The sequence below is a fragment of the Thermobia domestica genome, chromosome 6, assembly GCF_964235325.1.
Source record: "Thermobia domestica chromosome 6, izTheDome1.hap1.1, whole genome shotgun sequence".
Classification (NCBI taxonomy): Eukaryota; Metazoa; Arthropoda; class Insecta; order Zygentoma; family Lepismatidae; genus Thermobia; species Thermobia domestica.
The window spans coordinates 257,153,409-257,167,663 of NC_137459.1; the positions used below are offsets into that span (position 1 = coordinate 257,153,409).

General features: G+C 37.4%; 1 protein-coding gene across 1 annotated transcript in view; it reads left to right on the plus strand.

Moving 5' to 3' along the window:
- Positions 1-14,255, plus strand: part of LOC145687511 (cell adhesion molecule Dscam1-like) — a 1,370,399-nt gene that overhangs the window by 605,708 nt on the left and 750,436 nt on the right. Inside the window, exon 4 of the mRNA XM_081760977.1 lies at positions 28-467. Coding sequence (XP_081617103.1) covers positions 28-467 — 440 coding nt within the window. The remainder of the gene's footprint in view (positions 1-27; positions 468-14,255) is intronic.

Consider the following 14,255-nt stretch of genomic DNA (forward strand, 5'->3'; position numbering starts at 1 on the left):
CATTTTTCTTTTTTGTTTTACTTTCAGGTGGTTTCGGAAACTCGACGATGTATTCCGAGCAGAACCACTGGAAGAGAGCGACAGAAAATTTATTCTTGGCGGTGCTCTCATTATTCGCAACGTTCAGGTGGAGGAAGCTGGATTTTACGTGTGCACAGCCAACAACTCGGTGGGAAGCGCAAGTTTAGAAGTGCAGTTGCGGGTCGTGGCAGCACTTACTGTCCATATTCAACCTCAGAGCCAAATTGTGGATTCTGGACAGCCCGCGGAATTCATCTGTGTCACCACTGGTAACCCTTCACCGGAAGTCAGTTGGCTGAAAGATGGCCAGAGCTTAGAAATCGGAGGTGAAAATGCAGAGAAGCTAGTAATACCTGCTGTGCAGAGAGAAGACCAAGGAATGTACCAATGCATCGCTCAAAACGGAATAGATATTGCTCAGGCGACAGCTGAACTTCGTCTTGGTGGTAAGTATCACGTAGTAATTTAATTTATGTCACAAATCATGAAAGCCATTAGAGAAAGGCAACGTAATTACAATCGTCTATATCGAATACAAAGCGAAACATCTTGTGGAACATTGAACAATGTTGATATCTTTATAATGTTTTCTATTTTACAGAAATGTTCATTGTTGAAGAACAGCAGCCAAGAAGAGAAAACGTAAATTCCGAATGCAGTTTTTTTAAAATTTTATTTTATTTACTTTTTAATGAGATGGGCTATACATATGAGCGGCTCGGGGAAAATAATAGTATTTTCTAACTTTCAAGTGAACTGGAAAATGAAATAAAAATGAATCCTGTGAGTTTAATGTCCCACGATTATGCTCGTTAGGCTAAAGGAGAGGGATGATTCAGGCAAGTGAATGATGATGGAAGAGTTGATGGAATGATGAGATGGGAGGAAACGAGAGTACTCCGAGAAAACCCATGGACATGATGTTGTCCACTACAAACTTACCAGACCGGGGATCGGACCAGGGACCCCTACGCACCAAAGTTGGGCGCTCTACCAATTGAACTACTGTAGGGAGCAAACTGGGGAAGATAGTTCAAAATTCTCATGCAATTGAATGCAATGCATATCAAACAAGCTTCCTCTGCTATCTACAGGTACATTTCCGAAATCAAACTAAGCACATACTCTTCTATTGTTCAGTCCCAACCCAATCCACCCCTAATAACTCAATTTCACAGGAGGCATTAAACTTTCCTATACAAAAGGAGAGAAGTACATTAAAATACATTAAAATTATACCGTAATTTAGTATTTAAATATTTAATAAGAATTATAATTACAAATATAACTCAAGTTTATGAGAAACATTACCAGCTCTCATCATCTCTGAAGCAGTTACAAATGAAAACTAATAGGTAATCGGCTAACTAAAATGTACTCTTATGAAACAAATTTGGAAATAACGGTGCATTAAGTTGCATATTCATTAAAATGAAAACATTATTTGGTATTGTAGAAAACGCATATATACACATCAATATTTTGCTTCCAACGACAGTATTATTTATTAGTTCAATGTTCAAATGTGGTTAATAGGCTGAACAAAACTAGCTATCTGCTAATGGACGCTACTAGGCTAAACAGATTTGTAAAACACTCTTTGAATCACACACACACAAATTGCAGCCTATGATGAATGATAAGATATCTAAGTTTGGTAAGGCTGTTTGTAGCTCCGGTACACGATAAAACAAAGACAAGGAGACTTCCTTGTAAACAAGTTTTGTAGGAGGCAACGTTCTCAAAGGCATTGCCAAGGTCCATGAGCTTTGCCAAGGCTATGCGCCTGATTTCATCTGTCTTGGTTACAGGGAGGAAGATGATTAGCTTCCCTATGCTTTGGACATTTGATTATCTTTCATTTGATCTGTCATTTTTACCTAAACCTGGTTTGTTTATATCCTTACTGGAACACTCAATTGTCTTCGTGTTCTATTGTGTCATATTGTAGCTTTTTCATCGGGTTTAATGCTTTTCAATTGGTTTCTGCAGTAGCTTTTGTTTAGATAAGTTAATTTGATTTCTTCTGTTCTGATCTTTTGATTTTCTAACACTTGTTCTGTCATGTGAATAAGATAATGTTTAGCTACATTAGCCTATTTTGTTTCCACCCTTGCAACAACACTCGATTCCCTTCATGTTCTACTCTTTCAATATCGCAGCTAGGCTCTATTTCGTTGTATGTAATGTTTTTGAATTGGCTTCAGTAATAGTAGTAGTTTTTTTTTTTAATGAAATGGTGAACGTTGTGTTCACGTAATAATACATTTACGTAATAATGGTCAATAAAATGTAGCTATGATGGAAAAAATCGATATATTCGCATATGTAATTCAGATTCTATCGGTTTGTTACATTATGTCAGATAGGCCTATAGAACACTGAAATTAGTAACAAACAGGCAGTATTGCGAAATTAGGCACACCTATTGCGAAATTAGGACGCATAACTGCAAAATTGAGACCAATTGTATTTTGTACTTCGACGGAACATTACTAAGTTTCTAAACGCAGCAAGAAAGCAACAACATATGCATCTAGTCATTTTAATATGAACCTCCAGAACAATCAAGTCTGTTGTTATTTGCCAATTATATATTATGAAATATAAATGCAAATATGCAATTTATTGTTAAATTTGGCATACTTGCCCTATAACAAGCCTATTATGCTATACTCCCTTAAGTTCATTTTGATAAATTTTACGGAAAAAGCAAAAAAGAACAATGTATGATCAGTAAAAAAAACAATTGGTTATATATATATATAACTCAATGGCCTATGGCACTCGGAGGTTCAATGCCGCGTTCACAAAAGCTCTCCACTGACTTCTATCCTTAGCTAACTGCATCCAGTTTCTATTTTGTATTCCAATCTCTGCGAGATCCACCTTAATATTGTCCTCCCATCTGCGCCTAAGTCTTCCTAATGGTCGTTTTCCGATTGGTCTTCCAGTCAAGACTTTGAAAGCGTTTCTACTTTCTTCCATTCTAGCTACATGACCCGCCCACCTAAGCCTCCTAGACTTGACGACCCTAACAATGTTGGGTAAACCATATAAATTATGTAGTTCCTTGTTATGAAGTTTCCGCCATTCCCCATTCCCGTTCCTCTTGGGTCCGAATATTCGTCTCAGGATCTTGTTCTCAAATACTTTCAGTCTATGTTCTTCCCTCAGAGTAAGCTATCATGTTTCGCAGCCATACAAAACAACAGGCATGATTATCATTTTGTACATTTTAAGCTTCAAATTCCTCGACAGAATTCGCGACGACAAGATATTTTGAACCGAATAGTAACACGAATTCCCTGCTTTTGGTCGACATTTAATTTCTCCGTGAATATGATTTTCCTCTGTTAATATTGATCCTAGATATTTGAAATTATCCACTTTATCAAAAGTATTATTTAATATTTTAACGCATCTATAATTTGCTGTATTACGGTCCCGACGCACTTCCATGTATTTAGTTTTCTCTGCATTTACTTCTAAACCCATGTCCCTGCAAGCGTTTAATAAGATCTCTGCATTTCATTCTATTGTTCTCCTATCATCCCCTATTAAATTTGCATCATCAGCATATGCCATAACCTGGTGAATACCGTTCAACTCTAGGCCCTGGTTGCTATCTTTGATTTTCCTTATAGCGTATTCCAGAACAAAGTTAGATAATAATGGCGACAACGCATCTCCTTGTTTCAGGCCATTTTCGACGTGAAAGCTCGTAGACAAAAATTTTCCTATCCGGATTTTGGTATTCATTTAAACATATCTTAATTAATCTAATTAGCTTTCTCGGTATTCCAAGTTCTGTAAGAACGTTGTATAATGTTTCTCTTCTAACCGAGTTGTACGCCTTTCTAAAATCAATAAATACTTGATGTACCGGCGTATTGTACTCCCACTTTTCTTCGAGTATTTGGCGAATGGTAAATATTTGTTCGATAGTTGATCGATTTCGTCTAAATCTGCACTGATAATCTCCAATAATTTCATCTGCGTATGGGGTTAGTCTTGCTAACAGAATATTTGAAAGGATTTTATAGTTTGTTGACAGAAGAGTAATGCCTCGATAATTATTAGTCAGTTTTGTCGCCTTTCTTGTGAATTGGAATAATGATTGATTCTTTCCACTCTTTTGGCAATTCTTCCTTGTTCCAGATAAGGAAAATGAGTTTGTGTATCTTGTTCCACAATTTTTCGCCTACAGCTAAAATTAACTCAGCCGGAATTTCATCTACACCAGGAGATTTGTTTCTTTAATTTCTTTATAGCGGTTTCTACTTCCATTAGGTGGGTTCTGGAATATACGGTTCTGCGGTGTGTATCTCCTTTTCTCCACGGACACTAGTTTTTGGTTGCGTGTTCAGCAAATCGTCAAAGAAAGAATAGTTGTTTCATTCGGATTTTGTAGCCACCGTAATTTTGCCTGTTTTCTCTTCTGTGTTAGTTTAATACTTTCCTGGTCGAACCATGGTTTGTTCCTACGTATTTCTGCATGTCCCAATTTTTCTTTTGCTGAAATTTTAATGCTATCTCTAATTTCAATTCAAGTATCCTCAACACTAGTGCACTCCGAATCTTCTAAAGCCGAGAATCTATTCGAAACTTCAATCTGGTATTTCTCTCTTACCTGGCTCTCTTCTAATTTCTTTAAATTGAATCTCTCCGTTTTCGGACAATGAATATTACCTTTATTCAACGATAATCTCTCTCGTATTATCGCTGCTACCAGGTAGTGGTCAGTGTCACAATCCGCCCCTCTAAACGACCGGACATCAATTACGCTAGATTGCCTTCTTCTATCTACTAAAACGTGATCAATTTGATTATGTGTTTTCCCGTCTGGTGATGTCCAAGTGTATTTATGAATGTCGCGATGTGGGAATTTTGTACTCTTCACGATTAGGTTTTTGGATGTTGCAAAGTTCACGAGTCTAACACCGTTGTCATTACTTTCCTTATGCAGACTTTCGCTTCCTATAATCGGTTTTAAAATATTATCTCGTCCTACCTTCGCATTGAAATCCCCTAATAGAATTTTCATATGGTATCGCGGGAGTTGGTCTTTTATATCGTCATCCTTATCTTCAGTTGGGGAATGTACATTTAAAACAATCATATCACACCACCGTCCCTTAAGAGTAATAATAATAATAATAATATATATATATATATACAGGGTGGGCCATTTTAATTAATCCACGGAAATATCTAAAATATGATAAAACATAGAAGAAATGTTTGAAGTAAACGTTATATATTGCTAAGGGGGAAAACCATTTCCGCCAAAAGTACCCCTCCCCACCCCCCGGAAATGGGGGTAACGGGGGGTAACTTTGAAATGTCAAATGGGAACATGGGTCGAGTAATACCTCATTCGAAAGGTCTTGGAAAACTAAGTAACGCTGTACCAAAATTTGTTTCATATGGAGCACCAGTTTCAAAATGGCCGCCATGATATAGTTCGGAAACTCCAGTAGCCGTAGTATGAAAACCATGGGAGGGGGGCTAACTTCAAGATTTCAAATAGTAACATGAGTCGAGTGGTACCTCGTTCGATAAATCTTGCAAAATCAAACATCTTGCAGGAGAAAACGATTGAGGTGAAATGGCAGTGTTCTCAAAAGGCCGCCGAAACATAGTATCAGTGTCAGAGAAAAGGTTTAGTACCCGTAGTATGAAAGCGATTGGAGATAAATCAACAGAAGAAAAACTGGAGTAGGTAACTGACGTAAGGCACATCGAGAGGTGTTGTCGGGGTGACTCCACTGAAAGGTATCCGGGGCCAACTTGAAAATTTCAAATAGCAACTTGAAGCGAGTAACATCATGTTACATAGACAAATGAATATCACACAGCTTCTGTAAGAATATTTTCGACATGAGACACCGTTTTAAAAATGATCGCCAAGACATGGTGAATGTGTCTAAGAAAACGTCTAGTGCCCATAGTATGAATACGGGTAGAGATAAATGAAAATAACGAAAATTAAATAGGAAAACCACGGAGGCATTCCAAGGCTCGAGAATGATACAACAGAGATAAAAATGTTAGAGTAAAATTGCCATAATGTATAGAGAGATATCCAAGTCCTGCAAAATAATCTTTTCCTGTGCTCTGTATGTGAGCGGGGTGGAAAGTAACAGTGAAAGTTCAAATGAGAACTCTACTTTAATTCGCAAATTAAGGCTACCGTACAAATAGGTATGGTATGGTTGAAACATTTGTTTGTAAGGATGACGCTGTAGTGACTATAAAAAGGTGAAATTTTATTTGAATGGTAACGCATATCTGTATGGCTAAGTATGATTTGATGCGAAAACAGAAGGAACGTTATACGAAAGAAGTTGTCGAATAATGCTGTTGCTGGAACTTACAAACGTGTGAATTTGCTAATCTCCGTCGCCACAGAAACTTTTATGCAATGCGTGCTGGTTATTCGGAAAGCATTTCGGGGATATACGTACACACTGTTTCGTCCCTCAAGCTCACAATATGACATGAGTGCTAATAGTTAATGAAAATGTAACTGTGGCCAAGGGCGCCCATGTTGTAGTTTCCAAGGGAGGCAAGAAAAAGCGACATTTCAAATATAGTTTCAAATTTTGCTGTAGCTATTCTAAAAATTCTATTGAGTTTTTGATATTCCGAAGCACAATTTTCTCTAGGGGGGCGAGAGCCCCCCTTGCCACCCTTATGGGCGCCCTTGACTGTGGCAATCCGCATTAACTGAGAGCACTAATTCTCTATCCCTGAAGTCTGCCTTCCAAACAGCATTGGGTAGATCAAGCGTACGCCCGAACCAATGTCCGGTCGGACATTGAAATTTTGAAGTTAGCTCACAAGATCCCTTCAGGAAAGACGCTGGGATCGCAGGGGTCACATCATTCGATATGCCCTATGATATTTACGTATTTCAATTTTGTTCCATTCATCTACCTCCCATGGTTTTCATACTACGGCTACTGGAGTTTCCGAACTATATCATGGCGGCCATTTTGAAACTGGTGCTCCATATGAAACAAATTTTGGTACAGCGTTACTTAGTTTTCCAAGACCTTTCGAACGAGGTATTACTCGACCCATGTTCCCATTTGACATTTCAAAGTTACCCCCCGTTACCCCCATTTCCGGGGGGTGGGGAGGGGTACTTTTGGCGGAAATGGTTTTCCCCCTTAGCAATATATAACGTGTACTTCAAACATTTCTTCTATGTTTTATCATTTTTTAGATATTTCCGTGGATTAATTAAAATGGCCCACCCTGTATATATATATATATAGCTTTTAATTAATAAACTGATACAAAGTAAGGTTACGAACCACTAAATCAGGTCCGCAGCACATTGCTAATTCGATTTAAGATTTGGTGGACAAACACCGCGTGCGTGTTTTTCTTGGGGTTCTCCCGTTTCCTCCCACTTTCTTCATTCCACCATTTCATTCATTACTCATCATCACCGTCTCCTTTAGCCTAACCGGCATAAGCGTGGGACGTAAAACTCAAAGATTTCATTTCATTTCTCTGTATCTGTGTACAATTGACAACAACAAATATGTAGAAAACTCGATGTCCCAGCAATAGAGTGCTCACCTCTGTTGCGAAGGGTCCCTGATTCGATCCCAGGCCATTTGAGTCTGTGGTAGATAATATTATGTCCGTGTTTTTTCTCGTTTCATCTCACATTCTCATTCCACCAATTCTTTCAATTTTTCTTAAACACACACACACACACACACACACACATATATATATATATATATATATATATATATATATATATATATATATATATATATATATATATATATATATATATATATATATATATATATATATATATATATATATATATATATATATATATATATAAGCCCTTGGAGCAAGCGATGATAAGAGCGCAGTGAATTATAGTTTCTAACGGTAGTATCCTGGACCAGATCTTATTGTCCTTAAGAGGAAAGCACATGCTATTTTTTTTTAATTGCAAATAAATATTATTCAGTTCCAAGGAATGAAAGTAGAATCAAATAAGAAAAATGAAAAGAAGAAAGAAATATAGAAATGTATACTATCAGATCAGGCCTTATTGAAACTACTTGCTTATTCGACTGGTTTGTTCATGTTCATCAGTTCACTCATTCAATGGCGTATGCAGAATTTCTCTCAATCTCATATATTTTCAGGACATTAGATGGATAGTGGTCTGCCGCCAAGCTTTGCTTGCCTGAAGGGCGAACTGCAATCTGTCGGTTTATGTGGGTCTAGGATGTTTTGGTGTAGGATCTTTCGGCGTAGGACGTTTCAGTGTGCGAACGTCAGGGTGTTCGTGCATTTCGGTGTAAGGATGCTTGGCTGTAAAAGACGTTTCGTTGTATATAATATTTGAGAGCATTAATCATATGCTTGTAATGAAGTTATGAAGTGTCATGGTGTAGCTACTCTTCAATAGTGTAAACTGTTTAACTTTGTTATTGAGTCAATTACAGGATGATAATTCAACGTCAATGCATTCGTAACAATAATTTTGATTCAGAGGTGTCCATAGGCAAGTTTTACAGAATAATAAGCAAACCTAATTCAAAAATCGAATTTAATTCAAATTTACTGCAAAATATTCAGCGTCATTTCTGGATAGAAATAAAGATATTGCACAAAGTTACTGAGACACAGTAATAATATATACAAACTGAATAATACCTCAAAGGAATATTGTTGAAAAAAATAAAATTACATAGAAGATCAGTTTACATAGGATCACTCAACTCAGAATCTAAAATTGTGCGCAATTCCTTTTAAGAATTAATTACATCATCAAATTTGTAATTTTCACAAACGTTGCTCAGTCTCTTAGTAACAAGGGATTCTTTTCTTTTCTTTTCTTTTTTTCTTTTCTTTTCTTTCTTTTATTGTTCTGACTTCATGTCCGCCATTTACTTGTTCCATCCGAACAGGACTAACAAGAAGACTTACGGAAGTGTAATTCACCGATTTGAATGAAGCTTTGCATACTTGTAGATAATCGTAAAATAATTGACACTTTTTTATTTCGGTAATGGTGAGGGTTTAAGGGTGGAAACCACCCTTTGAAAGTTAGGGGTGGTCTCCAAGCATAAACAGAAAACAATCATTTAATGTAGAAGATTAAATGATACGGCCAGCTTACTGCCAAGGGGGTTTATGATTCATAACCTGACTTTAAAATTACAGAATTCAAATTTGCTAATCCAATATGGCGATTACAATTAAAATAGTATTCTGGTTTGAAATGCTCTGAAGTTAGCCAAAAACAAATATAATTGGTGGGAGCTGCTGCGAGAAGGTGTAAACTGATTTGAAACCCCTTTCTTACATATTTTAACAGCATACTTGATTAAATAAATCTATAGCTAAATCAGTTAAAAGCCAGTACCAATGCATTTGTCGCGAATGTGAAGCAGCACATGTTGTTGGGAAAGAAGATATTTATAACTCTGATCAATACGATTAAATTTGCAAATGCAGACGGGACGTGCTCTAATGTTTACAGGAACACAAACAGTGACCCAGTCAGTAAATTCTATGACTCGTAGCTATACCATACAACCTTTAATTTCTGCAAATGGTGTTTTGTTATCACCGCTGTTAATTGTTTTGTAGGAAAACAATGGAACATTTGGTCTTATAGTCCAAAACAACCTCTTTAAGTTTGAAAATATCGTTGTGAAAGCATCAAATTCGGGAACATTAACATTAAGTCTTGTGAGATCTTGGTTTCCAGAGATTTTTCTTCAAGTGTCTAATGCAAAATCCATTTTGTTAATAACTTAGTGGACTGGACACAATTCATCAACTTTGAACCTATTTTAAGAACAAAATAGTAACTCATAATAGAAACGATTTCTGCAGGGACAACTGGTAGGATTCAGCCTCTTGATGTGCTCATCTTTAGGCCATGGAAAGACTTCTTGAGATATATTTCTGGCATTGTCCTTCTCTACAACTATAATATGAATTTACATCTCCGTAATAATATAATTAAGATTCCATCGCTGATTCATAATCAGTTATCTTCTCCCAGATCTAGAAATCTTATTGGGTATGCGTGGTATAAAAGCGGTTGTTAAGAAGAAAAAACTTGTGTTTGAAAATTTCATTTCAAAGATTGTGCAGCATTTTGCGATTTGTGCACAGTTATTGCCTTAAATAAGGTGTATGTGGTGTAGCGAGGCGAGGGGACTCACTATAAATAAGCAACCGGATAGTGAGAGGTACATAGACTTACTTTAATCAAGCATCCCATTAAAATAAGTGCAGAAAAATGTTTCAAATTGGTCTGTGACCTTCTCGCAGTAACCCCTGCCCATTATAGCAACATTTAATTTTCATTTTATTTATTAATTTATATTTTCTTTCCCATGAATTTATTTCTCCGTAATGAATAATTTTCATTTTGAAGAGCGGACGTTTCGGTGTAAACATTGGAACATTTACACCGAACCAGCCTCACACCTAAACGTCCTTACACCGAAACACCCGTACACCGAAACGCCCTACACCAAAACACCCTACACCGAAACAGCCGTATCCCGTTTATGTTTATGGGCAGGCACTTGTAATCATCCGGATTGTGTTTGCTCTATTATTGAACTCCAGTCCCTATGCTCATAGCGCAGCTTCAAGGTTTGTCCCTCACCTTTGACGATATTAAGCATGCAGCCCCATGCATCACACCAGGGGAGTGGGATAAGCCCAATGCGCGTCCAGATTGAAGTCCTGAATGTCTACCAGTATGACCTACTAGATGAGGTAACCCTCCTAGCTAGTCAGGATCTACCATGCTGTGCATTCATGGCTCCCAAATGTTTGCAAGATCATCTCCTGCTAGTACAAGTACCAGCTACCGAATCACAGTTTGACCACAGTCCGACGCACTGCAATCCAAATGCGAGAGCCACAGGCAAACTCGGGGGTGAGGATTGATTGTTTCCGATCAGGGAGTAATCTACACCTCTTCAACACCCCCTAACACTTTCCCCAAATGTCTTTGCACACACCCCTGCATGGAAAAGGAATACTCCACTACATCCAATTTTATCAATCATTATCATATAGGTTATTTATTACATCAAGTTAAAAAAGGTTTAGTTTAGGAAAGAAGGCAATATTCTTATTTATTTATTTCACTTCAAATTACGAAGCGACCTGGTTCTCATGTACGGCTTCGAGAAACACATGACCTCATTGTTTCGGGCGGTGTTTCGATCAAAATAATTGACAAAACAGACCCACTCATACCTACATTCCTTGGCTTCGCGGTCGTTTCCGAGAAAAAAAGATTGATGGACAGATGCAGATGACTGAAATCGGCAACGTCTTGAGCGGTCATTCACCTCTTCCTCAGTAAAGAAACATGTGACAATATAGTGTGGAAAATAGTGTATATGCAAGATGATCAAATTGAAAAGTTGTCAGATTTAGTAAAAAAAAAATGACGTCATTTATAGTTAGTGTATGGAGTGAGACTGCCAAAAGTGCCCAAATATTTCAGTATTTTATTCAAGAAACAGTCTTTAAATTAAGACAAAATTATATTTCTGTTGAGTGTGGAGTACAACTTTCTCAAGTATGGAGATGGAGAATATCATAACTGAAGATCAGTTGAGACTTTTTTTTATTGGTTTGTAATTTAGCAGGAGGAAATAACGGATTTGAACCTTGTTTTCTCTTTGTATATCAAATCTTTGAACTTAGTTTCCTATTTGCGCTAATATGAAATTTTATTTTAATGATCCAATGTACAGAAATTAATCTATTATAAAGTGTTCTTGTTAATATGAAATTTTATTTTGATGATCCAATGTACAAAAATTAATCTATTACAAAGTGCATTTTTAGCAGATTGAGCTCCATAAACGAAAGCTGCGAGTGAGGGGGGAACATGAAACCAGTTACTCTTGCTAATATTTGCGTAACAAAAAAAAACTGTTTTCTTTGAGTTTGTTTAAAAATGTATATCACTATTCTGAGAGCACCCCCTTTTATTTTGAGCACCCTACCAAGTAAAAATTTCTGGCGTACTTACTGTTCCCGATCTTGTATGCCTACCTGTATCGTTCAATGGCCATCATTTTCCTCGTAGATATACTGCTAATGTTTCAGAGTACTTTCGTATTCCATCCAGGATCCATTAATGCGTGCCAAGTCGCCATTTGGGTTTGAGACCGACCTTTTATTAAGTTAATTCCTCCATTTCACTAGTATCAGAAACCTTTGTCCATATTCCTGGTACTTCCACCTTACAGGCTTCTACTTGGGCACCTTTCAGACAGTATATACCTCCTCCCTCCCCGGTAAGTTAATTCAACGAATACAGGATTTACCCTAGTTACAACAGAGGGACGCCAAACATTATAGAAACCAATGACTAATATAGACTGTCCATTTACAGGCATAGCCATTTGAGAGTATGCCTAGAATACATTTACCAGTAGGCCTGTTCAAGCACTACGGCCCTTAATCTCTTTTATGTGTTAAGGTAAAAGATATACGTTGTAGCTAATCTACCTCCCAAACCCAATCGTACTTTTAGATTTCCATTTGGGAAGGACTAACACATTTCCCTCTGTACGGGTGTCCAAGTAATACTGGATTTCCTCTACTTACGTCACAGGCACTCTGTACATTACCGGATCAAATCATTGATGTAGGCTATTTACTTTCAAAGACATGGCCATTTGGAAGTGACGGCTCCTCCTGTAAGGTCGCCAATATCCTACGCCCAATGAAAGTGAACTTGCACCAGGGACAAGGACCCTTACTATCTCACAACTCTTTTTGTGGCACCAAGAGGGTGTTAAGATACAAGTATTTCATACCGGATCCCAAGAGAACGCAACACGTGCTCTCCGATAGCTCGTAATCCATCCCGGAAGAGCGTTGGATTCGCCCTATTGAGCACACCAACTACATTTCTTTTATACTGTTAGAGTACACGTAACACTATCTCCTGGACTCAAGGATGCAATTTGGTTGCCCATTTCAGAGAATACATAAGGTGTTACCTCCTCTTGTAGGAGCGGTGATCCACATATCTCTCCGAGACCGTGACAAGGTAGCAAGTATCCATCCAGATCTGATGGCACGAGTTAGTTGCACTTTGGAGATCTGGTCATAACTTTTATTCCCCGGTAGATCACTATCTGTCTCTATACTAGGAGTTCATAAGAGAGCAGCAACTGGGAACCGGACATAGCGAGAGTAAGGTGTTTCCACACAGCTCCCGAGTTTCGATCTCTCCTTCTTCAACAGGCCAGCACAGTACATTTTGTCTTATATTGCGAGAGGAGTCCCAAGCTCGTGCTGAGAGTGAATGGATGGATTATTCTTTCAGGATAAGTGGAAACAAGTAATAGTTCATTTTTCAATATTTTGTTTAATGAAAAGTTTAAACTCCTTAACTCCATTGCACTCACCAACATTTTTAGACTTTCGATCCAAACTATTCTATGCAATAGTGTTAGAAGATTTATAAAACAGCTATATCCGACCGTCCGTCTGTCTGTCTGTCAACAGGTATCATAGCGAAATCGCTAAATGATATCTGGAAGCGAGTTTCTGAAATCGATTCAACGTTCCAATAGAATAACTTATATTCTCTGTTACCCCTTTATTAAAATCGGAAGTGGTAGAAATCAACCGTTCTTGGTTTCAACTTTGAACCCCACCGAAGAAAATGTAATAGTGACAAACGTCTCAAGGAAACATACCGAATTCATTCGTATTACGCTACTGAAACAGAACGCTATATCCGCTATCAATGTGGACCTCCATAGATCAAAAACTGTAAGAGATTTGGTAAGTTCTTTTTTTCAATCGATACAGGGTCCAAATATAGGGCTCCTTCCCCTGATAACCCTCTATTCAAACTAACAGTGGTAGAAATAAGCAATGTCCGTTTTCAATGTTGATCATCATAGAACATAAACAGTAATAGATAATTAAAAGCTGTCCGAAAGAAACATAACATATACACTCAATTAGTCTACTAAAGCCGGAGGTAATAGCAATTTACTACTACTTCTGGTTTTAATATTGACATTCATAGAGCAAAAATTGTAAAATATGTTGAGAAGATTTATTTCTTTATTTTCTTTTTCGAATCGATTATGGGTCACAAAAATAGGATTCGTCTCCTCTGTTAACTATCTACTGAAATCAAAAGTGATAGAAACCAATCGTGCCCAGTATCA